At 44.0% G+C, this 26,216-nt stretch overlaps 1 protein-coding gene and 3 long non-coding RNA genes across 8 annotated transcripts in view; 3 read left to right on the top strand and 1 right to left on the bottom strand.

The window, feature by feature from the left end:
* Positions 1–26,216, bottom strand: part of inpp4b (inositol polyphosphate-4-phosphatase type II B) — a 108,614-nt gene that overhangs the window by 69,610 nt on the left and 12,788 nt on the right. For 4 of the 5 annotated variants that reach the window (XM_086121212.1, XM_086121214.1, XM_086121213.1 and 1 more), the window contains one exon: positions 21,620–21,736. In XM_086121212.1, coding sequence (XP_085977338.1) covers positions 21,620–21,736 — 117 coding nt within the window. Of the gene's footprint in view, positions 1–21,619; positions 21,737–23,141; positions 23,250–26,216 lie in introns of those variants that run through there. The other variant, XM_086121216.1, reaches the window with a different exon arrangement.
* LOC147199897 (uncharacterized) lies at positions 2,788–4,803 on the top strand. Its single transcript, XR_015101935.1, has 3 exons — positions 2,788–3,374; positions 4,294–4,398; positions 4,626–4,803. It is a non-coding gene; the product is annotated as an uncharacterized LOC147199897 (long non-coding RNA).
* LOC147199896 (uncharacterized) lies at positions 9,053–10,645 on the top strand. The gene is made up of 3 exons (XR_015101933.1): positions 9,053–9,164; positions 9,921–10,019; positions 10,465–10,645. It is a non-coding gene; the product is annotated as an uncharacterized LOC147199896 (long non-coding RNA).
* Positions 14,440–16,108, top strand: LOC147199895 (uncharacterized). Its single transcript, XR_015101934.1, has 3 exons — positions 14,440–14,532; positions 14,750–14,860; positions 15,937–16,108. It is a non-coding gene; the product is annotated as an uncharacterized LOC147199895 (long non-coding RNA).

Below are 26,216 nucleotides of genomic sequence, written 5' to 3'. Positions count from 1 at the left end.
CTCTCTCACACACACGCACGCGGTAATGGTACGATAATATGCCTGCTCATGCCTGAAGTGCTTGATAGCTCTCCTCTTCAAAAAGCTAGTCCACCGGAGCCCGCAAAAGTAAACAGCTCGGATCAAACCAACTCCCGGCTGCCTTTGAAGAGTGGGAGACAATTACAGAGATCAATGGTGCAGCTCAGGGCTGGTTAACAGCCCCAACAGCCGGCGATTGATGCCCGAGGCGTACGAGAAAGAGAGAGCAACTCCTCTTTGCCCGGCGAGGTGCTGGACGTGCACGGTGGCCGACCGCACTCGTGCTCCGGCCAAAGCCCCGAGCACACTAAACAGGAATGAAAAACAACTAGGTGTTCGCTACAGCGAAATGTCTCTCGTCGGATGGGAGGAAAGTCTTTTTGACTTGAGACTTTGGTTGATTTGTGTTACAAAATATTAGCGAAAAGATGCTAACTGGGACAAATGATGGTCGAGTCAACACAATTGGCAGAATCGTTTGTAACATGGTGCAGTTGACGAGCGTATACATCCGTATGTACGCAATATCCCTCGGTCACGCTCTTTCATGCAAAGTAGTTTTGCTTTTTATTTTGCCACGGGATGGTCATAAAAAGTGGATTGGGTCACCGAAATCGCGGGTCAGAAATGCGCAGCCTGCCACTGAGTTTCATTTTGATTGCGCATGAGATGCCTTCAAAGACCATCAATGATACCAAATGAAAAAACACAATCATTGACTTGAAACTAACAAGAACATCAACAGCATTTCACAAATAGCACCAAAGCGCTACTTTACTTTGAAAAGAACACAAAAACAGGCAAGTTAGTAATTGCCGAAATGCAACAATGCTGGGATTCACTGTAATAACGACATAATACAGATGCAATAACTAGCAAACTGGATCAAGTCGGCAAGTTGAGTACAACAAACGTGTAACAATAGGAAAAATGCAGTTTTCGCAGTGTTTTTCTACCCCTCAATTGGTTGTTCTTATTGCGCGGGCGGTCCACTGCCTTCCCTGCGGGACACCCACAAAACCGAGACCAGAAAGGTGCTGTTATGTCAGAACACCTTGACGACGTAAACAAGTTGCAAAGGGAGCACACGTCTTGCCATCAGCTATTTTTTATTTTTTTTGCACCCCGGCTGTATTTAGCAGTCTTGTAGCCGTCGGTTGCAACGCCTACGCGAGAAAAAGAGACTTGGGAGGCCAACTGCGCTTTTTGACACAGCTGGTGCCTGGACACACCAGCGCTGTTGGTGTGCAGTAATGAGACTTAGATTCTTTATTTTTGCTCTGTGAATGCGAAGAGACAAGCAAAAACCAAATAAAATACGATTATGAAACAGGTCGTTTGATTAACAGGAGCGCCGTGCTGAGATCACAACATGCTGCATGTTCAACTCAAACGAGATATTAGTTTTCTTGGCCCAAATGTTTTTACTGCAAAATATTGAAACCTTTAGCATGTCATTAGATTAGTCCTTTCATGACTGGTGACACACACACGCACACGCACACACACACACACACACACACACACACACACACAGTAGGGCGGCATGGTGGTCGACTCGTTAGCACGTCGTCGTCACACTGCAGGGGTCATGGGTTCGATTCCGGCCTATAGCCTTCCCGTGTGGAGTTTGCATGTTCTCCCCAGGGCTGAGTGGGTTTTACTCTGGTTCACTCCCAGATTCCAAAAACATGCAGGATAGGTAACTGAAGCGATCACTCTAAATTGTCCCTCGGTGCCACTGTGAGCGCGACTTGTTTTTAGCCTATGTGTGTCCTGCGATTGGCTGGCAACCTGTTGAGGGTGTTCGCCACCTCCTGCCCGAAGACAGCTGGGATTGGTTTCAATGAGACCGCGACCCTTGTGAAAATAAGCGAATCAGATCATGGATGGATGGCTGGATGTTTAAACATTGCTGCTCATGTATTGTTTTTTCCCCTCTGCTACTGGTGTGCTGAGGCACCCTGTCAGTTGCTCAAACTCGTCATAACCGGCCGGGGGCAACGTGACTGGAGACAGACTGATGGCTCTTGTCATTCCAAGGCGTGGGCAAAGTTTAAAACTTGATGAATTAATAATCAGGAATAATCATCCAGATAAATATATTTGGACCGGGGCTGTAAAGTCTGCCGAGACGAGAAGCAAACAAGAGACATGAATGATACATAAAAAAAAACACATTTGCGTGAACTGATCATCTCACCTTGAATGCACCATGTGACGACAGTTGTGTGTTTACGATCAAGCTCGGCTCCAAACATGAGCTATGAGTGTGGAATTTCAATTTCAGGGTTCCATCGAGATACGTACGGATGTACGATCGATTACTTCAGTTTGTTCGTCATCGATAGTGGTGCTCCACTCTATCACTTACCAAGGCTCATCTCACATTTGCCAGAAGACATTTTGATGATCCTCAAGAGTTTGGGAAAAAAAATTCTGTGGACTGATGAGTCAAAAATGGAACTTTATAGAAGATGTGCGGCTCGTTATGTTTGGGGCAAGAACATTATGCCAACAGTGAAGCATGGTGGTGGCGGTGTGATGGTCTGTGGCCGCTTTGCTCCTTCAGGACCAGGACAACTTGCTGTGACTGATGGGACAATGAATTCTGCTGTCTGCTAGAAAATCCTGAAGGAGAACGTCCGACAATCAGTTTGTGCCCTCTAACTCAAGCGCTCTTGGATCACGCAGCAGGACAATGATCCGAAACACACCAGCAAGTCCACCTCTGAATGGCTCAAAAAACCCAAAACAAAATTTAGGCTTTGGTTCGGTCAAGTCAAAGCCTGGATTTGAATCCAACTTAGATGCTATGCTGTGACCTTAAACTGGCAGGTCATGCTCGAAAACCCTTCAATCTGGCGGGGTTGAAGCAATTCTGCAAAGAAGAGTGGGCCAAAATTCCTGCACAGCGATGTGAAAGATTCATCAGCAATCATCACAAATGCTTGATTTCAGTTATTGCTGCCAAGGTTGGCACAACCCAGTATTAGGTTCTGGGGGCAATTACTTTTTCACAGAGGGTCAGAAAGGTGTTGGTTTTTTTTGGTGCCTTAATAAATTGACTTCTCATTTGAAAACCGCATTTTGTATTTTATTGGGTTGTCTCTGTGTGATATTAAAATCGGTTTGTTGAACTGTAACTCGTGTGTGATAAATATTCCAAGAACGCAGTCATCAGGAAGGGGGCAAATATTTTCACACGGCACTGTATAAAAGAACAAATTTGACTAAAGTGATCATCGATTGGAAGAAGCGTCAACTGACAAGTCGACAACGGTCTGCTGTGGTGAACACGACAATGAAGTGGTTGATCTTGGCTTTCTGCGTCGCCGTGCTGGTCACAGCTGGTGAGTGTCATTTTCCTTTCAGTCAGTCTAGACTTCACAAGAAACAAGTCAACTATCACAAACTGCAATTTCACTAGAATACATCAGCAATTTTATAAGGGGGGGGGGGGTTATGTTGCATGAGACCAACTATTGACAAGCCGTAATCCTACAACAAAGGGATCATAAACTATGCAAAAACTGTGACGAATCATAATTCCACAAGAACACCTTTTCCCCCCATAACTTCAGCATAAGTAGCAACTACCAGACCACAAGAATGAAGTCTGATTGTTTCAAAATAAATTTAATTATTCAATTCTTGTCCCCGTTGTGGTACTGAGTCTCTTGTTTGGGTGTAGAGGAAAGTTTCTAAAACACTGGCGAGGCTGGCCATGATGTGCGCATTCGAGACAGTTGCAGTGACAAAATGACAGAGTCACCAGGAAGAATTGGATCAGAAATGAGCTCATCAGAGGGACAGCCGAGCTTAGATGCCTTTGGGTGGTGGGGGGCGGGGGATGACTTAGCTGGTTGGTTCACGTTCACAGGACAGGATATGTTGGTAGAAAGACTGAAGACAAGCTCAATGGATGGAGCCAGGGAAGACATGAGTCAAGTCAAGAGCACTTGAAAACAACCACCGCTGTCTACAAAATTCTGCAAACGCAGCAAAATATAATTTGGACCGCAACGAACTAAAAACAAAAAACAAATCAATTGCGAAGACAGCAGAAAGCACAAAAATAGTCCAACTCTAAATCAAGTCTCATCCGCAGTCAAATGCCAAACGAGGGCAGTCGGTGTTCGAGATGAGGACGCGCGAGGCAAACCGATGCAAAAGGATGACACGCCGCGGCGACGCTGAATGTGACAAGCCGAAAGGAAAAAAATAATAATTTCAATTTCTCAAACACTCCTTCCCATCTCTACCCCTCAGGTGAAGCTCTGACATGCCATGCCTGTATTCAAATGTCTCGGGGACCATGTCTTCCTTTCAACAACCTGTGTAAAGACGGCCAAGTCTGCCGTGATATCGTACCAGGTGAGTAGCTGTACATTGTTTCATCCTATTTTGCCAACCTTGTGCACAGAGAAAGCAAAAGCCAGATGTGGGTTTCAGTCTTACCACCGGCGTGGAGTCGGCACACTGGGGGGCTGACTAATATGAACAACGTGTGACAAATGCCCTTCACAATCAATGGGGCTTCACTCGCAGAAACCAAAGAATACTGACAGGGTCACACATATTGTTCTTTCTCTGCCTTGCAGCCGAACATGGACAGTATTGCGCGTGGCCGTGAACGTGACAGCGGACAAACCCCCGCACCTTGAAGTGCTCCAGAATGGACCACTGCGACCATCCTTTCAGAAAAGCATCCAAGGATTGGAGGGTGGTTCAACCTATCTTCTCTGTAGTTTAGTTGGAAAGCATTAAAAAATGTGATAAAAAAAAAGTGGGGGATGTCTTTTTTTTCTTGCATTGTGTTACTGAAAAATTCTTCTCACGTTGAAAGTAGCCCTGGCTTTGGGTGCTGGCCATGCATACCGTGGCCAAGAAAGTACTATCCTGTTGGGCCAATGGCTTCTGAGCACACAAAAAGGGTGTTCACACGGCAACATTTGCTCCGGTGCTGCCCCCGTAGAGCGTTCACACGTGCAAAGTTACACCGGTGTGGCGCCTGAAAACAGCTTCAACCGGAGCAAATTTCACCCTGCTCAAGGAGGTGGTTTAAAAATTTGCTCCGGAGTAAATGCTCATTTGCGGGGCAGCACCGATGTAAAATGGTACGCGTGAACGCTACAGGGGTAGACTCGCTACGCATGAGAAGAGTTGATGACATACGGCTTTCGTGCTCTGTTGGACTTCCGTCATCTTTCCTTTTGGAGGAGGCCGGACTGTCTCCGAGATGTTTGTGTAGTTTGTTCCTCTGTTGTGCGTTCACAAAACAGAATTTATTTTGTGATTTCTTCTCTTGATTTTCTGTTTGGCGCATTATGTTTGCTTTTCTCTTTGTTTTCTATCGGACTGCACGGCCGCAGAAACTGCCGTGTGAACGCATGTGGGGCTGCACCGGGGTAAACACGCTTCGCTTTGGTCAGCAGCTTTTTGCATGTGAACGCTCCACAAAATTTGCTCGGGTGTAAGATATATCGCAACAAAATACGTCGGTGCGGCACCGATGCAAATGTGTGCCGTGTGAACACCCCTCATGATACGTTCTGAAATTCAGGAAATGACTTTTCCCGTTGAGACAACCCCTTCAGAAATACTTCCATGTTATTTTGAGGCGGCACGGTGGCCGACCGGTTAGCGCGACGGCCTCACGGTGAAGAGGGACAGGGTTCGACTCCAGCTCTGGCCTCCCTGTGTAGAGTTTGCATGTTCTCCACGTGCTTGCGTGGGTTTTCTCCGGGTACTCTGGTTTCCTCCCGCATTCCAAAAACATGCGTGGCAGGTTAATGGAACACTCTAAATTGTCACTTGGTGTGAGTGTGAGCGCAGATGGTTGTTCGTCAATGTGTGCCGTGCGATTGGCTGGCAACCGCTTCAGGGTGCCCCCCCCCCCCCCCCGCCTACTGCCCGGAGACGGCTGGGATAGGCTCCGGCACGCCCGCGGCCCTTATGAGCATAAACAGATTAGAAAATGGATGGGTGTCATTTTTATTTGTGTATTTTGTTCCGATTTTACCCTGCCAGTCACTGTGAAGGGGGATGCACTTAAATAGCATGAAATGACCGAGGTCATCTTGGTGACACCCTCAGGCTCTGAAGCAGCCAAGTCCCAAACAAAATATGGAAAACCGTGTTTGCAGAGCTTACATTGATGTTCAGAGAGCATGCATATGAGTATCAAAGATAAAACATGTTTGGTTTGCAAAAAGAAGTCGTTTTACGGACACAATTAAAGCGAATTGCATATTTCTCCATCCTGTTCCAAATGATCAGCTCATCAGCAAGCTGTATCGGAGAAAATGATGCTGATCATTTGAATCAGGTGTGATGCAGCAGGGAGACATGGAAAACATGCAGGGCACCTGCCCTTGAGGTCCGGACTTTGACGCCAGTGCATTAAATGGCTACTGTGGCGAACATGACGATGAAGTGGTTGATTTTGGCGTTCTGCGTCGCCGTGCTGGTCACAGCCGGTGAGTGTTTTCCTTCTCCAAAACCCTCCTCAAAACTCACTTGTATTCTTTGGCATTCGACTCAGCATGACTTAGATTTGTTCTTGGTTTTACTGTTTGGTGCTTTCTACTGCCTTTATTACCGATTTGTCTTACTGTTTATTGTGCATGTTAAATTGCTCCATGTACAGCACTTTGTATGCAGGGATGGCTGTTTGAAAGTGCTCTATAAATACAGTTGACTTGACTTGACTTTCAGACAGCCGAGCTTGTTCTACGGAGGTGAAAGTCTTTGCACGAGTCATCATTTCAAGAGTATAAAATGATACAAGGATCAGAAAGGTTTTGTTCACGTATTGCAAAAGAATGCTCCTAATTTCAACCAAGAGATGAGTCGTACGAATACAAAGGGGGTGGGCTGGGATGGGGGGCTTAAATTTCATGAGACTAAATATTAAGGAGCCACATTTTCACAAGATGCTTTGGGGGAAAGGTTAGAGAGAGTCGACTGAGATGGTTGGGTCGCATTCACAGGACAGGATATGTTGGTCGGAGGGTGCCGGCAAAGAGGGCAAGAGGAAGACCCAAGACGAGTTCGATGGATGGAGCCAGAGAAGACATGAGTCGAGTCAAATCAACTGTAGTCATCGAGCACTTCCAAACAACCACCGCTGTGTCCAAAGTGCCGTACATGGAGCAAAAACAATTCAGACCGCAACGAACAATAAAACAAATGAGTCACGAAGACAGTAGAAATCACAAAAATAGTCAAACTCAAAATCATGTCTCATGCGCAGTCCAAAGCCAAACGAGGGCAGTCGGTGTTCGAGAGGACGACTCGCAAGACTAACTGAATGAAATGGATGACGCACTGCGGCCACGGTGAATGGGACAAGCCAAAAGGAGAAAAAAAATATTTTCAATTTCTCAAACACTCCCAACTCTACCCCTCAGGTGAAGCTGTGCAATGCCGTATCTGTAAACCGTGGGCCCCATTTTGTCTTCCTCAAACGGTTGAGTGCGCCCCGGGCCAAATCTGCCGTAATGACCTATGTAAGTACCTGTACATTGTTTCATCGTCTTTTGCCAGCCTTGTGCACAAAGAAAGCAAAAGCCAGATGTGCTTTTTTCGGTTTTTGCCACCAGCGTGGAGTTGGCACACTGACCAAATTGTGTTCATTGATTGATGAAAAAAATAAAAATAAGAAGGTTTGAATAATTCAGCAAGACTGTCACTCTGACCTGGCAATGAGCAGTGCTGCCGTATCTGACCCCATCCTGTCCAATTCCACTTGCGAGAAACAACTGCACCCGTGCGCGATTCATGAGTGGCATCCAATAAGTTCGCCTCCTGTCTCTCATTGGTTGTTTTTGCACAAGTGTGGTGCTTTCAAGCAGAGGATGTCATCCAAGCCGCAAACCACCAACTTCACCGTGATTCATCGCAGAAACAAAAGAAGACTGACATGGTCCCATGTTGTCCTTTCTCTGTCTTTCCAGTCAACCAAGGCCAAGTGTGCGCATGGCCGTGACAGTGACAGCGGACAAGCCCCCAACTTCACGTGCTCCAAAATGGACCACGGCGACCATCCTTTTATAAAAGTATCAAAGGAGTGGAGTGTGTTGGTTGGTGGTTCAACCTATCTTCTCTGTAGTTTAGTTGGAAAGCATTAAAAAATGTTATAAAAAAAATGGAGGTTTTTTTTCTTGCAGTCTGTGTGATTGTGAAATTCTTGGGTTGAAAGTAACCGGCTTTGGGTGCTTGCCATGGATACCCTGGACAAAACAAACAAACAAAAACCCTACTATCCTGTTGGGCCAACGGCTCAAGTGGCTTCTGAGCACGCAAAACCACAACAAAACAACATTTTTAATCATGGGGGCAGCACTCGATGCAGTCGACTGCACCGTGTGTGAACGTGGCGCATGGACACAACAAACAAGGCTAACCGAGACGACACTCGAAGTCGGACGGACACGTTTTCCTGCCAATCTGTGCGTTTCCCTTTTTGTCCAAATACATTTTTTACGACAACAACTGTCTTGTCCACGGCATCTTTTATTCGTTTCACTGGCGTTTAGCAAGTGTGTTTCTAAAGAGACGAAAATCTATTTACTGTTCCGAGTGTTAGTGCCTCAACATGGCTACGCCCGTGAAAGCAAACAACGAACTCAAACGCGTGTTTGTTCAATGTTGTAAACTAATATCCGGATTAATTTTAGGCACTTTTTCCTCAATTCTCCAGAGAAAGTTTCATTAAAATTTGAAAATCCGGAATTCAGGGATAATCCAGAGGACTTTCATCTCTGAACCCATTATTAGGTTCATTTTCACAGTGGGTCAGACAGGTTTTTTGGGGGGGGGGGGGGGGGGGGGTTGTTTTTGCGCCTTAATAATTTAAATTGTCATTTGAAAACCACATTTTGCATTTCCTTGGGATGGCTCTGAGGGATATTAAAATCGGTTTGTTGAACCCGTGTGTAATAAATATTCCAAAAACATGGTAATCAGGAAGGGGGTCAAATATTTTCACATGGCACTGCATAAAAGAACATTTTTGACTAAAGTGATCATAGATAGGAAGAAGCGTCAACTGACAAGTCGACAACAGTCTGCTGTGGTGAACTTGACGATGAAGTGGTTAATTTTGGCTTTCTGCGTCGCCGTGCTGGTCACAGCTGGTGAGTGTTTTCCTTTCAGACAGCTGAGCTTATTCTACAGAGTCGCAAGTCTTAGCACGAGTCATCATTTCAAGAGTATAAAAATTATACGATGATCAGAAAAGTTTTGTTCGCGTATTGCAAAAGAATGCTTGGCAACTACTTCAGGGTGTCGCAAGTCTTTGCACGAGTCATCATTTCAAGAATATGAAATGATACGATGATCAGAAAAGTTTTGTTCACGTATTGCAAAAGAATGCTCCTAATTTCAACCAAGACAGGAGTCGTACTAATACAAAGGGGGTGGGGGCTGGGGTGGGGGGCTTAAATTTCATGAGACTAAATATTGAGGAGCCACATTTCCACAAGATGCTTTGGGGGAAAGGTTAGAGAGAGTCGACTGAGATGGTTGGGTCGCGTTCACAGGACAGCATATGTTGGTCGGAGGGTAACGAGAATTGGAGGTCAAGAGGTCAAGAGCACTTGAAAACAACCACCACTATATCCAAAGTGCTGTACATGGAGCAAAAAAAATAATTTGTACAGCAACAAACGATAAAACAAATAAAAAATGCAGACAATAGAAAGACAGTAGAAAGTCAAACTCACAATCAAATCTCATGCGCAGTCAAATGAGGGCAGTCAGTGTTCGAGTGGAGGACTTGCAAGACAAACCGATGGAAAAGGATGACACGCCGCGGTGATGCTGAATAGGACAAGCCGCAAGGAAAAAAAAAAGATTTCAATTTCTCAAACACTCCCATCTCTACCCCTCAGGTGAAGCTCTGACATGCCGTTACTGCGCAATGACTTTCCCAATGTGTGTGCCTCGTGAGATGGAGTGTGCACCGGGCCAAGTCTGCCGTGGCAGTTTCTGTGAGTGATCTAATATGATCAAATTGTGATTAGTGATTAACCAAAACAACAAACATATATATACATATATATAAATATAAATATATAGTGTGTATACACACGCACACACACACACACACATACATACATATTTGAAGGTTTGAAGAGTGCAGCAAGATATTTGGTTTTGCAAAGGAGTGACTACGATTTGCAAATTTCTTGAAAAATCTCCTTATTTGTGCAGAGTCAATAGCTGGCTCAAGCCAACAGAGAAAATACACAAAACGGTCACGCCTTCTATCTGTCATTGGTTGTTTTTGCACAAGTGCGGTGTTTTCAAGGATGAGGATGTCATTCAAGCTACAACCACCAACTGCCCCCACAATTCATGGAGGTTCACTGTGATTCATCACAGAAACAAAAGAAGCCTGACATGGTCACGTGTTGTCCTTTCTCTGTCTTCCAGTCTTTGGAGGCCAGAAGTGCGCAGATCCGTGACCGTGACAGTTGACAAACCGCCAACTCGCAGTGCTCCAAAATGGACCTCTTCGACAATCCTTCAATAGGAGCAGCACAGGATTGGAGGGGTGTTGGTGGTTCAACCTATCTTCTCTATAGTTTAGTTGGAAAGCATTAAAAAATGTCATAAAAAATGGGTGGGATTCTTTTTTTTTTCTTGCATTCTGTGTGATTGAACCCGGTCCGGTCCCTCTGCACTGTCAAGTCAACATGCTAACCACATGACCAGAAACAAGTTAACAAACTACCGGTACAACAAAATGCAATTTCAAGAGAATCAATCAGCAATTATAGAAGTGATGTCATAATTTTGCGAGAAAGGAAACTGAACTCATGCAAAGTTTCAACAACACTGGTGAGGCTGTGATGTGCGCATTCGAGACAGTTGCAGTGACAAAACGGCACAACGTTTTTCTTTGGAAGTCACCAGGATGGAATGGATCAGAAATGAGCTCATCAGAGGGACAGCCGAAGTTTGACCTTTTTTTTGGGAGGGGGCAAGGGGGGTGTTAGAGAGAGCCGACTTGGATGGTTGGGTCACGTTCATTGCACATGTTGGTCGAAGGGTGACGAGAATCGGAGGCGCCGCGAAAGACGGCAAGAGGAAGACCCAAGACGAGCTCGATGGATGGAGCCGGAGAAGACACGAGTCGAGTCGTATCAACTGTTGGCGTCGAGCACTTTTAAACAACTACCGCTGTAACTGTTGTACATGGAGCAAAAAATAATTTGGACAGCGATGAATAAGAAAACAAATCATATTGATTTGACGGCAGGAAGCACAAAAACTGTCAAACTCAAAATCAAGTCTCATGCGCAGTCAAAAGCCAAACGAGGGCAGTGGGTGTTCGAGATGAGGACGCGCGAGACAAACTGATGGAAAGGGATGGCACGCTGCGACAACGCTGAATGGGACAAGCCGAAAGGAAAGAAACCAAATCTACACCTCGGGTGAATGCGATGCCATTCCTGTCTTCAAACGTTCGTGGCACCATGTTTTCCTTACAGCGCAACGTGCGAAGCGGGCCAAGTCTGCCGCGACGATGCAGGTGAGTCGCTGTACATCGTTTCATCCTATTTTGCCAACCTTGTGAACGGAGAAAGCAAAAGCCAGATGTGGGTTTCAGTCTTGCCACCGGCGTGGAGTCGGCACACTGGGGGGCTTACTAAGATGATCACCGCGTGTCAAATGCCCCTCACAATCAATGGGGCGTCACTGAATCGCAAAAACCAAAGAATACCGACAGGGTCACATATTGTTCTCTCGGTCTTGCAGTCAACCATGGAGAGTATTGCGCATGGCCGTGAACGCGAGAGCGGACAAAGTGCTCCAGAATGGACCACTGCGACCATCCTTTCAGAAAAGAATCAAAGGAGTGGAGCGCGTTGGTGGTTCAACCTATCTTCTCTGTACTTTAGTTGGAAAGCATTTTAAAAAATGTCAGAAAAAAATGGGTGGTTTTCTTGCATTCTGTGCGATTGAAAAATATGTTTATACTTATGTTTGCCTGTCATGCAACACCCGTTGGGCCACTGGCTCAAGTGAGCACACAAAAACACAACAAAAGATTCTTGGGATGATTGTCATCACGTAACCTTTGCGGAGGTGCCGGGAATTTGATGGCCACTATCACTTTGAACAATGGAGGGGGGAAAAAATAATAATAATACTAATAATTAAAAAAAGATCATTACTTTCACACCGTAGGAAGCAAAACACATGGCCAAGAAGTCATTGTTGAACATACCATCCACAGTCATGGTTTTCATGACATGGTTTTCACAAATCTCACAAAAAAAAAAAGCAACTTCAAGAATTGTCAAAAATTAAGACTTTGGCATTGCTGTGCTTTTTCGATATGAATTGAATGAATGAGCCGCTGACTGCAGTCTTGGGAAATGACAAAATAAAGTTTCAATGCACAACTTGTTATGCGTGAGCGCGTGCACGCACACGCGCACACGCACACACACTCCTCTGCCTTCTTAGCAAATGTGTAATTATTCATTCACCCAAATAAAAAGTTGAAGATGGTACCACAGCCATTGGACAATGGAGCCAAAGATCTTGACTCATCTGCAAGCCAACTCCGCCAAGAACACACAATCTTCAACTTTTGAAGTGTAAATCTCAATCATCATTTCTTGGGTGGATGGAAAAGTAAATATTTGTAAAAAGGGCAGAGTATCGCCGCATGACTTTGAATTGTGAGCTTGACAAAAGTTTGAAGTCCTCAATGACGTTCAATAACAAATGTATGCAAATATATATCAAGACCGAATAAAACGTATTTTTTTCCACTGGAAATGGCAAATTGGTGATTATCAAAATAGCACCAGTGGATTTAAGAATTACTGAATTAAATGTTCAAACTGTGCATGACACAACTTTTTTTTGTTTGTCGTTTGTTTTTGATGCCAGTTTTGTCATTTGTGAGAGCTCAGTTGAATTTAATTTTTAAGTTCAAAACATTTGGATTCTATTTTTTTTCCTTTCAGAGTTCCCGCATTGTTTGGAACAAAACCTTTACCGGCGTTTAAGGTCATTAAATCATTTTCAAATATCCCATTTTAAAACATGGCGCGCTTTAGCTAATAAAGTGTGTACATACAACATATTTTCTTTGGCTAAAGTTAGCTGTTGCGGCTTTTAATCAGGTGTGCTTTGTTGCATAGAAATTAGGGAACACGGATGAATTTTGAACGAAAGAGGGCAAATTTGTTCTTTAACCACATTTTAAGCATGCACAAACAAAAAAAATGTATAATTTTATTTTTTTTCCCTGTGGAAGCCAATCAGCAACTGTGCCAAAGATCTTGTTTCATCACCAACAAAACTCCACCCAGAGCACACAATGCGGTACCATCGTCAACTTTTGAAGTGTAAATTCTCCCAAATATTTGATGACGGTTACATATTTACAAAAGGGGCAGAGGATTCCACCACCCGCGGACATAACCTGTTCTTCAGAGCGAGTCCGAGATGACCCAAAGAGCCTCCTTGATTCACTCTTATGAATCAGGATGGATGGAATGTCATCATCGAATATTTATTGAGGCAATGTGACGGTCGCATTGGAAAGAAAATCCTTTGGATTTACTTAATTCAAACATGGACATTGGTTGGAAGTGATTAAAATGTATTGCACTAACACCTGGGATTTTTTTTAATTTTTTTTTAAGGAGAAGAGGGGTAAATTATGTCAGATTTAAATCACATGCAACCCAGAAATGGCTCCAAAGATTTGGAGTCATCAGCAGGCCCACTCCACCAAGAGCACACAATGCGGTCCCATCTTCAGCTTTTCAAGTGTGTACCTCAATAATTATTTGGGCGGCAAGTACATATCTACGAAGAGGACAGAGGTATATCGTGGATATCACGACCTTGAGGACAGCTTCAATGATGCTCAGGACATTGTCTAAGCCAACGTGGCACACGAAATAATTCAATGCTCAGGGTGTGCATAATATTTGGGGCTGAAAGGTTTTTTTATGGTTTGTTTGTTTTTTTAATTCAGGAGATTTGTTGACAGTTCAGTTTCTTCAGGACGGTAAATGAACAATTCGTGTCTGTCGTGTATTCACCTGAATCTACGTTGAAAAGCATTTGCAAATCATTGTATTTCAGGTTTATTTCATTGTTATCGTCATTATTTCATGTTATATCATGCCCCGACTTCATTTGAAATCATATTCTGCTGAGTGCAGCCAGGTTCTCGGTTGCTTTGAGTCAATAAAGCTTTGGGGAAAAAAAATACACGTGATAATAATAATAATGATCAGGTCAAAACCCGTCCTGTCACTCTGAAAACCGGTGTATTAAAATCAACTTCGGATTAGGTGGGTAAACACAATGAGTAAATAACACTCAGTTATAAAATGACACTTTTTCATCAAGTGATCATTGATTGGAAGACATCTTGACGAATACGTCGGCAACAGACTCCTTTGGTGAACAACACAATGAAGTGGTTGGTTTTGGCTTTCAGCGTGGCTCTGCTGCTCACAGCTGGTGAGTGTCTTTTTCTTTCATTTTACGTTTTACTATGTAGACAAAAATGTACATATACTGTATAATACTCTCTCTCTCACACACACACACACACACACACACACACACACACACGCTATTAGGAGATTTAAGTGGAATTCTAACGAGAGCAAGGTCAGCAAGTTTTAATTTGCAACCCCCCCCCCCCACCCCCCACCCCCCCGCCACCACCATTCAGGTGCAGCTCTGGAGTGCCATCGTTGTATCCCGATACCCCTGACTGATGTTTGTGGGGATGTGGTGCAACAATGTGATGAGGGCCAAGTCTGCGGCTTGGGAAGAGATGAGTGTGAGTAGCTGTGTCACGTTTCATCTTGTTTTGTTCTCCAGGGGAAGTTTGCAATCAAAAATAAATACATATTTTAAAAATATTTGTTAAAACCGTCATTATGAAGCGACAAGTCGTCCACAGTGAAAATGAGAAGTGGTTAAAAAATACAATCAAATTAGCCGTCTGTGGCCGCATTTTGCACTTATAATTTGATTTATTCAAAATCACTCTGCTGTAATCATGGCACTCACCTCTGAAATCCACCAAGTCAGTGGTCTCCAACCCCCAGGCCGCGGACTTATACCAGTCCGTGGGTCATTTAGTACCGGGCCGGTACTTCCGTTTTATTCATTTCGGACTGTGAAAGATGCTTTATTTTGAAAAATTATCGGATTCTCTGTCAAATCCGTTTAGAGTATGTCATTCTTGATATAGGTCAAGGCGCACTTCTCGGTGACGTGATTGGTTACCGCTAAAATGAGACCCAGGAGCTGGCAAAATGAGTAAAAGCCAAACGTCTTTGGAAAGGGAAAAAGACCCAGAAGGGAGCCAGAAGAGGAGCCTACGACTTCCGAGAAAAAGGACAGACAGTAGCAAGAGTCCCACTTAAAAGACGGACTTATCTCAACGGGAGATTCCCACGCACCAAGCCCACTCTGCATAATGTGCGGCGATGGCGAGTCGTATTTTTCATGCGCTTTGTATTTGCGGTGCATCTTATTTTGAAGGCACGTTTAATTAAATGTTACCACAGTGACCAGAGAGTGTTGTGGCCAGATAAGAGGTCACCCCGGTGTCATGATTGGGCTTTATTATTTTATTTAGAAAACATCACAGTTTTCATGCAGGTCATATCATATTATTTTGTCTTATTTTTTTTTATCACACCTTAAAGGCCGGTCCCTGAAAATATTGTTCGACATAAAACTGGTCCGTGGGGCAAAAAAGGTCGGGGGGACCGCTCCACTAAGTCACGCCTTCTGTCTCTGATTGGTTATTTATGCTCGGGCATCAACTAAACTGTTGATTATTGCAGGGGGGAAAAAAAAGAATGGGAACATGTTTTTATATATTTTCCTGTCTCTGTCTTGCAGATGGCAAAGTCACACTTTGCGTGGATGAGTGACAAAAGACAGCAGATAAACCCTGGATCCAAAGAGCTCCAACAATCGTAAAATAAGAGCATGGAAGGATCCAAGCGGTTTGAAGTCTTTGCTGTTAGTTAATTTAGTAGGAAGGCATTAAAAAATGTTGAAAAAAATGTGAGCATTTTTCTTCCATTCTGTGTTAAACATGAAGGGATTCTTTAGCTTCTTCCTGCAGAAGCATCCCTGATCCTTACACCGGAATATTATCGTACTAGCATCTTAGATACAGTGCCAATGAAGTGGTTGCTCTTGGCTTTCGGTGTCACCCTGCTGGTTAAGTCTTAAAAGGAAGAAAATGTAAATATTTCAAGACACAAAAATGTACAAGATAATATGTGTACATCAAGTCTTATGACTGAAAAAAAACAACATTGCAAAACATACAACATACTACAGAATATAAAGTCAGGATTTTATGATAATCAAAAGAGAACAATTTGTCATTTTAAGAAAAGAAAATAATGTAAAGTTACCCAAGTCATATGAAGTGAAAAAAGAAAAAAAAAGTCAGTCATATTGAGTCAGAAATAGATTTAAGTCTTACGATCATGGGGGAGTCTAATTTTCCAAGATAGACGCGCCGAACAAGATGATTTTCAAAGAGTACAGTTCATAATCTGAGGAGTCAGTCACACTTTGACAAAAATAAGGTTGTAATTTTGTCAGAAAAGTCTATTATCAGCGATGTCATAATTTCTCGAGAACAGAAGCGTTCTCATGAAATTTTTAGACAACGTACTGAGAAGACACAGTTGTACAAGAACAACCTGAGATAGACTCGTGCACAAAAACATGTACTGTATTTTTTTCAACAATTAAGTCTTGCAATAAATTGTAATTCCCAAAGAATAGCCTACCAAAAATTTAAAAAAAAAAGGGAGGGGGAAACAATTTGAGGAAGAAAAAAGTTTGAAAGAGAAAACTCGTGACTGCAATTTGCAAATTCTCAAGAATAGTCTCCTCATTGTCAGGAGAAATTGAAGTAACATCAGAAAAAGGTCGGTCATTTTCAATTTGACAATTGGAGATCAACGTGTTGAGCTTCCACCACACACACACACACACACACACGCACACACACACACGAACAATTGGCATCAACACTTTCCATCTCTCTCTCTCTCTCTGAGGAAAGCACAACACTGCAGAAAGCTGAACAGAAAGGGGATTTTCCTCAAGAGCTTTTCTTTCTTCGTGAAAAGGTACATCATCATAAAAATAGTGGGAGGGCAAAAAAGTTGGACTCCCTTCCCAGGAAGAAAAGAAATCAATCATCATCAAATCAAGCATTTAATTCAGTCTTGACTGACTAGTTCATTTGTCTGATCGTCTCCTCCAGAGCCGACTGGGATCATGGCCGCAAAAGGGGCGCACGATTACATCGCCACCCTAAATTTGCTCGGCATGTCATTAATGAGTCTCAAGGCGTCATGCCTGAATAGAAAAAGTTTGCCACTTTGGTTTGAAGAGAGACACTTCCGGGTCATTTTGAACATTTCTCGGGGTCCTTCAAAACAAAACTGTACAGTACCTCACGTCCTCATAAGCCCCCAACCAGATTTCTGATCAAATATGTCACAAAGATCAAACTTTTGTATTTTCTTATGCATAATGATTTGCATGCTTTCATCACAGTCCCTCTGATATTTTATTTGGGTCCCAGCAAGTGGCACGAAGCTCTGCTTGAAACGGCTTTGTTCAGAAAAAAAGGCTTTACCAAATCAAAAAGACTGACAAAATTTTTGCAGGCCTGTTCATCCTGGTAAAAAAATAAAATTCAGATGAGACCGCCGAAACTTGACTCTGATGCCTCAACTGGAATTTGTTAAAAACTCATCCCACACAACCAGTTTCCCTGATCAACTCCAAATTTTGTTGACGCTTCCATAATGAGTATAGTCACACATAAAGAGCCTCCCAACGAAAAAAAAAAAAGGGGGGGGGAACTCCCCCCCCCCCACTGTTTTTGGGTGGAGCACGATAACAAAGTTTGAATGCAACGTCTTAAGGGTTGTGTTCAATTCCCGCCCTTGTATGGAAGGCACTTTTCGCAACTTCTGAGGTGATGGGAACGCGGTCGCTCATCACTGCAGCCCAGGTTGCTGCCAAAAAGTCGTGAAGCCCCTCCACCCGTGGCCTAACATACGAGACTCCCGCCACTCTGACACTCATCCAAGAACATGGAGCCGCTACTGCCAAAAAGTGTCATGACGCCGCCCTTTCCCCGCCAGCTTTATTGACAGGCCAGGATTAACTGACGCTGCTATTTCCATACTTCAGCAGTTTATAATCGGGAACCGCAACTCCAGAGTGGCCGCGGATGATCAAGCAGACTCGCCGAGACGTCCGCTACTCCCCCTCCTTCCAAAATCAGGCAGTGAGACGAAGATTTACATTTGCACTCACTTTCTTCTATGTGCCAAATACCTCAAATGTCTCTTGTAACGTTTGTCAAAAAATGTCTTCTTGTGGGTGTTTCTTTAATCGAGTCCTGCTTTAGTCTTAAAGTGGCACTTTCTCCTTGAACGTCACCGCATATTGTCAGCTTTACAGATGCCATGTCTCATTTTAAGGCAGCGTGTGCCCTGGATGTTATTGACTCATCAAAGCCAGATTGCCATTTAGTGCCAAGGTGGCACTTTGTCTTTGAACTCCACCGTAAATGTCAGCTTTACAGATGCAGACCACGTCTGCGCTCAAGGCAGCGTGTCGCTTCCAAGATGGCGGAATCACACGTGCTGCTACTTATAGGGAGGGAAGAGGGCAGAGAGAAAGAGACAGAGAGAAAAAAAAAAAGAAATGAAAAGTTCGAATACCTTGAGATGCTGAGAGCACAAATATGAAAGAGATTCCACAAATGCTGCCTGGTAAGAGCTAAAATAGCGGTCTGAAAAGGCAGATTTTCACTCTGACATTTCATGAGAGCTTTACGAAAGGGCATCATCATCCTCTCGCCACCAGAACTATTCAAAGTGATCAACAGCTCCGCCTGCCGAATGAGGCCTGCGACTAATCGGTTTGTGCCAACCAGGAGCGGATCCGTCATCAGCGACTCTTCAAGCCTCTCGCGAGCACCAATCACCTCGTGCAAACAATCACTTTGGCGTGCTTTTCGCCTAGAAATGCCTCCGCCTTTACTCCGATGAGGGTTTGACACCAATTATCATGCTTGCCGATATTGATCACGACAATGGTTGTTGACCCAACTTCCAAGTGAACCCAATGCGACCGCTTGGTGGAAAAGTGATTATTACAAATTATCATTGAAAAGACGGGAGTGCTTCAAACCGAACAGAATCAAACCATGACGCATGAAAAATGCACCGCCCTTGAATCGTACCGAGGTACGTAACGAATCATCTCTTACTGGAGAGATGCTTGTTCAATATCGGGAGCCATTCACCGTGTTTGCTTGCGGTGTCACTTTATCATACAAGACTGCATTGCTGCAACTTTCTTGACACCGTCTTCCCCAGTTCGATTCATTTCTCCAGTGCACATGTGGTAGTCGTTTCGAAACGTCGCATGGAAATGACGGCCGTGGCATATTTCGAGCCGTTCCGTTTATTTTCCGTGACGTACGGTAGCAGTTATTCCGAACTGCTGTGTTTGGGGAAGGGTTTTGAATTGTCGCCCAACCTCCCAGCACCAACCTGCGAGGAATCTGAGCACAGGAAATAAACGCTCGCGTCCACAACGTGTTGAGTCACTTAGCCCGCCGCCGAATGTAGAGGAGCCTCCGGTGGGGACTGGCAGCAGGCGGATAAGACGTGCACTCAGGAAGGAGGCGGAGAAACAACAGAGGCTGGATACCTTGCGGAGCTCACATGGGTGTTGTTCCGCATGAATATTCAATGGCGCCTAAGAATACACTATTGTGCTCTTGTTATGAAGCTAACTTCAGCAAAAGACGGAATGAGGTTCCCGCTCCACGAGCACACACAAATACAAAACAGTCGCTTAATTGTATTCGACAGGTAAACTACGGGACAGATTTAACCAGCGTTGTTCATAGATATCAGATGGCATGAATGGCACATAACGTCTGCCACACATACCTGCGCTTGAGAAAACATAACCGTGGACTCGGACATGGCAGATTATTTTGAGCAGGCCCAGATGTCAATCACGCTTGATAATGTTCCACTTTGGCGAGTTTTAAATAAATAGAAAATCGTCCATGTTCCGCCTCGCATTCAGAGCAAAATAGTCTTTCTCCCTTTGTACCACTTCTAAAATGTTTTTGTCTTCCTATAAATCAATGCAGGATGTGCGCTTCTAACACAAATCGATAGCGTCGTGATGTGCTGCGCACTCGGAAGAGAACCCACAATTCATCCACAGTTATTCAACATGACCACATTTTAACGGTCTGTTGGGTGTCTTGTTTTGCTCATCTCATCATGAAAATGGGACACGCTCGAGCACTAGTGCTCGTCGGTTGGGCAGGTGTATTTTTTTGCTTTTGATATAAAATACTTGCACACGATGGAGGGAGGAACTGAGATTATTTTGTTCAAACCAGGACAACAAAAACAACACAAATGTACAAACGGCGTTCCGTGAGGTCTAAGTGTGATTCATTCCGCTCCGTGGTCCTCTAATGGAGTCCTTACTCACCATAAAGCTCATGAATGTTTCATTTCAACTTATGGCAAATTAAGATTGCGGCGCCCGGGGATCGAAGGAGACGCTCCATTTATATCGGGAACGCGTAGCCGGCTCATAACGTCTGTTTGAAAATGTATGAACATGAGGTCCCGGCCTTTGAAAGATTCCCTTTCTTGTTCTTTTTGACATTCCTTGTGATGTGACCCAAATGATGTCCTCTGAGGGGCGGGGGGGGGGGGGGGGGGGGTGTCATACTTTTCAAAATCTAAAGCAAAAGGTCTGAAAGTGACTCGTATGAATTATGGAACTTGCGACACGCGACCTTTTAAACCTCAAAAATATTTCGGATTCAATTTAGCGCAAGGAAATTGGGAGAAGGGGGAAGAGCTTTTGTTTTGAATAAAAAATGAAAGTGTCATGTCATTTAACATCACGCGTTGGCAAACCAAGAGGTGGAAGCTAAAATACTGTGGATAAAAAAGTCGACACACCCCTATTCAAATGGCAAGTTTTTGTTCCAAAATGAGACCTAGGGAAGTTATTTTAAATGATTTGATAACTGCAGATCATGTGGTTGCACAAGTGTGCACACCCACTTCGGAATGAACAAATCACATTCCAACTCATCTGGAGTCAACCAAATAAATGTCGGATGTTCTAGTAGGCTTTGACATGCTTTGCTTTCGAGCAATTTTGCTTTCTGGCAAAAGCATTAATTCTACCACTAAGACAACAGGACATTTCATTTATTCATTAACATTTATGGTTTGAGTCATGTTCTATTACACCCCACCCCCCCTCCCACTCACACACACACACAAGAATTCAAAATGGCACCATCTCATTTTTTTCCCCCACTATGTGTCCATGTTGTCCCTTCATCACAGGAGCCTAGTCGGGACCTATTTAATTTTTTTTAAGAGGAATTCTCTTCATTCTCTTTTTCTAATTTGACGTCACCTTTCCATACATGAGTAAGCAGGCTGCCAGCCAGTAACATACTGAACAGTTTACTTACCACTTCCTGAGACTCGTCCTTAACATCATACACTGTCAACTTGACGACCGTCTCTGGGGTGGTAGGACAGTCTGAGGAGAGGGTCACCCCGGTCAAAAAGCGTGGGTCCTTGTTTGCCTGTCAGGACAAAAACAAATAATGTGGGTGAGAACTCCATAAGAGCAACTGCGTGCACCCCGAGAGCGCAACATGCTAATGAACAGACCGGAAGCCAAACAAGAGCCACACAATGGGATTCTTGACAACGGGAGCGAGGCAACAGCTGGGATCAGTCGCTGGGATCGGTCGTTCCTCAACAGAAGGCGACAGAGACGTCCCCAGCGGGGCCTCCTCGGAACGTTAGCATGGAAGCCAGGAACAAAAATGGTACATTGGCACTTTGTAGCCAAACCCTCCACGGCTCCTGGCGCTGGGTCTTTAAACGTACCACAGGGCTCAAATGCGGGACATCACCTCTTTTGCCAGCTGTTAGCTATTAATGTGTGTGTGTGCGCCTTCTAATTTTGGAAGAACCTTCATCCAAACAGAATCGTCTAAAACTGGAGTCTAAAAGCAACAACAACAATACAACTCTTGCACCAGCGCGGACCCAAACTGCAACAGAAAGGGTTTCTTGCACAACAGAAATAAGCAGAAAGACCAGAAATAATCCAACTGTCAAAAATTTTACAACTCTTCTAGATATTAAAACATCTAAAACTGGAGTTAAAAGTAACTCCAACTGCCAATGTGGACACGAATTACAGCAGGAAGTTTTTCTTTGTTTTCTTTTGGTCTAAACATTTTGGATCTATTGGGCTAATTCAAAGCACTTGAGTGTGTTTACACTCGAGGCTTCCTCTTCCTCCTCCGCCGGGCGTCTCCAGCCAGGAGTCCTCTGGGGATGTTTCTTTACTAATGACTCGCATTTAGACAGACTGGCGGATAAATCCAATGGAAAATCTGGTCATACCCTTGCATGTAAAATAACAAAAGGGGAAAAGTTGGCTAACACAAATGAGATTTTGTGCCTTTCGTACAAAACATCAAGTGTGTGTTCATACTTGACCTTGCAGTGAGCAATCGGTGAAACAATCTCGCATTTGGAAGCCGTTCAAGTGTTTGCCGTCATACAGTATATCAACAACAGGGCAGCCGAGATTCGCGTTGACATTTACGTCGGCATTTCCATTTTTTTCCCCCTTCAATCCCACTCGGACATGTGAGCGGTGGGTGATGTTCAAACATTTTTGGACAAGTTTTAATGGGTGCATCGGTGGCCTCGTGAGGCTCCACTGAGTTTTGCGGAAATTGCATTGGCAGGTTAATGGCCCATTGCCGCGCATTGCCCAATAGAAATGTACAGTGGACATTCACACCTCATGGCCGGTTTCACGCACACACTCTCGCATACTGTATACACACTCGCACTCTGTCACATGCGCGCTAACACACGCAGTCAAACCCAGACACTCATACTCAGACGCACACACAGACACACACAGAATCTGGCAAGCTAAGAATAAGTCTCATTCAAGCTTACCAGCATGCTTGGCAGCGTCCACCGGGTGCGACTCTTCTTCGTACTGCTGATGGGCCAAGATGAGCTCAAGTGCTCAGTCCGACACACCCACACACAAACACACACACACACGGGCCTGTCGTACAAGCCGTAAATACGCATACACAAACAGGTTTTTGGCCATTTAAGGTCACAAACCTCTGAGGAATGGCCAATTTGCCCCATTTAGAGTGTATGTATGTTCAATAATTATGAGTGAGCAAGGGAGGACCGAAAATGATCTCCACCCCCCCAGCCACACACACACACACACACACACACACACAAGAGAGGGCAAGGCATGAAAGGCCGTTTTATCTCCTGGCCTGATGTCAAATCTGCTCTCCCTTCCTGTGGTGTGCAAATGTGATTTTCCCGCAGACATATTAGCAGACTGGCTGGCAGCTCTTCCCAATGCTAATGCATTCTCAGTTATGCAATGCAGCCAGAAAAGAGGGTGTACGTGTGTGAAATACAGGAAATTGATGCAAATGTGCAGAGAGGTAACAAGGGTTAGTAGAAGTGGATCAAATAGAGATTTTACAGTTTGGAGCTTGTGAGTCCTTTGACTTTTCTTTTTCCATTACAAAGTGCGTAAGAGAAACACTGGCATGGAGATATGCTTGGCATGAATGAAAACCAAGTCCTAATTTTATTTGGAACCTTCAAAGTGGAACGTCCCCAAAATTCAGTTTGGAGCCCATCAGTGGAACGTTCTGGAAAAATGTTTAATTGTAACCATATAACAGCAAATAGAATTTGTGTTGGCTGCATAGACAACAGGCACGGATCCTCACTCACTAATTGACAAATTTAATTCAGCGGTTTGCTTTTGAAGCGCTGCCTCACCCAGTGAAAATCTAGTTGACGCCGCTTGTGTGAGGCTGCTCAACAAGTGAGCGTCACCTAGCTCCACACCTAGTTGTCATGGTAACGAAAGATGAGCAGTGAACAGGAACGCTTCCTCCAAAACAGCCTTATTATGAATACCATCGAGTTCAAAGGAGTAATGTTTGGTGAACCATTTACATATTATTGCTGAAACATTTGTTTTCAATCCGTAATTTAAAGAGTTACACATGATGCAAATTTGTGTTCGCATCAAACAGTTGTCCGTTTTAAATAACAGATATACATCTCCTTGTTTAAAAAAAAAAAAAGTATGACAGTAAAACTAACCTTCAATTGCATTAGATAGCTTGAAGCCTCTTTTTTTTCCAAGAGCTGTTCACTCTCTGCCAAACTGCTGCTGTTCACGGCCACCAGAGAGCGCTTATATCTCAAGTCTGCTCTCACAAGTCAGCCCCCCCCGCCCCCAAAATAAATAAACACATCAGTTGAACAACCGCTCGTATGTCTGGAATCTCGTACATTGACGTACACTTGTATCACAAAAAATAAAATACAAGTGTTTAGACTGCATTTTCATTTTCCCCCCTTTGTGAGTTTTGCAGCGTATTTGTAGGTCACGTTAATGGTGGAAACAAGTTGAAAAAGATTCCAGTTGGTTTAATTTATACCGCTCACAAAAACCTCACATTTGATCAAGGGAAGGGGTTGGGGGTGTCGACTTTATATTCATCGTATTTCATGACTGAGCAAGATTATATGAGTTTGATTTATGACTCGCTGAACCCCCCCAAAAATGACAAATTCAATGACTTCCCATGCTCCATTTTTTGCCACGGTAACTTCAGACTTGCTGAAAACTTGAAGGTTAAGACTTGAGGCTTCTGACATGTGCATCTCTGACTTCCTCCCACCTTTGGGGCTTAGTGTAACTGATCTTTTATATCCCCCCCCCCCCCCCTTCTTTAAACAGCTGCAGCAAGAGAACATTCATGGTCCCCAACTATGATGGGAATAAAACCCTGTCACATTCCCTTTTGACTGACCCCGCCATGTGATAAAAGGAGAAGACAAAAGAGCTAAGGAGGCAAATAGCACCTTGTAGGTCCCAACATTGATCTTCCAAATGAAACCTTCACATCATGTAGTGAGAGGACCACATAATGCATTGGTCGCAAAAAGCCATTCGTGTGTGGCGGCAAAACCGAAAGCAGCTGCTGGGAGGAGACATGCTGGGAATCTACACACACACACACGCACGCACACGCAGTGGCACTTGGCCTCGCCTTCAAATATACGCTTTCACTCACGGCCACACAAGCTCACAAAAATCTCCTGCCTCATAAGTTAAATGGCACTATAAGCAGTGGGGGGGGGGGGGGGGGGTCTTATGTGGAAAATAATTAGTGCGGGCACTTGTTGCTCGGCGGACTTCGTGGGGCTCTGCCAAGGAATTGATATCAAGGAAGCAGGTTGAAGTGATCCATCTCGACAGAGACAAGCTTTGTATGTCAGGGAGGAGCCAATTTTCACTCGGGTTGTTCAACATTTTGAATGGTAAGGTGGTAAGAAGAGCTTGATGAAAGTGTTTGGGGCATTTTTCGGTAGGTAACAAATATTTTCTTGGTTTCGCGGCAGGGCTCAGTCCCGGATTACTTTACGAGTTATTAAAAATTGTCGACAGGAACAGGACGGCAAATAGACATAACGGTCAAATTCGAGACGATTATGAACTATACGCATGAAAATATATTTGGCAATCACAAGCAGGACTACAATCGTTGGGGATTATTCATTGGACTTTGTTTCAAATGCAATCATAATTCGAGTTTTACAATTACACAGCAGTGAACCTATCTTTACAATTGTATGACTTTTATCTTTGGATGCCAGTCCAGAATTATCAGTAGAGTAATAAATTTTTTATGATGGCGCCGGTTCCACTTATTTCTAGTTCCATCGTTTCCTTTAAGAAAAACCTGCTGTTGGAGGTCCACCAGTGCCCCAAATTGGAAGTAAAGAAAAACGGTGCACGACTCTCCCGATCCCGAATACTGTAGTGCAATTCTCAGACAAGGTGTGTTTACTTCCAAGACCAAACAAACAATCTCTGCTCATCCTAACAGCATTTCAATCACAGTCGACTTCTTCAAGGAACCGAACGCTTGAGTGTTGCCTCAGAGTTCTCACTCGCTAATAAAAACGCGC

The sequence above is a fragment of the Hippocampus guttulatus genome, chromosome 9, assembly GCF_054856545.1.
Source record: "Hippocampus guttulatus isolate MCC_2025c chromosome 9, RoL_Hgut_1.0, whole genome shotgun sequence".
Classification (NCBI taxonomy): Eukaryota; Metazoa; Chordata; class Actinopteri; order Syngnathiformes; family Syngnathidae; genus Hippocampus; species Hippocampus guttulatus.
This window is presented reverse-complemented; position numbering and strand designations above follow the sequence as displayed.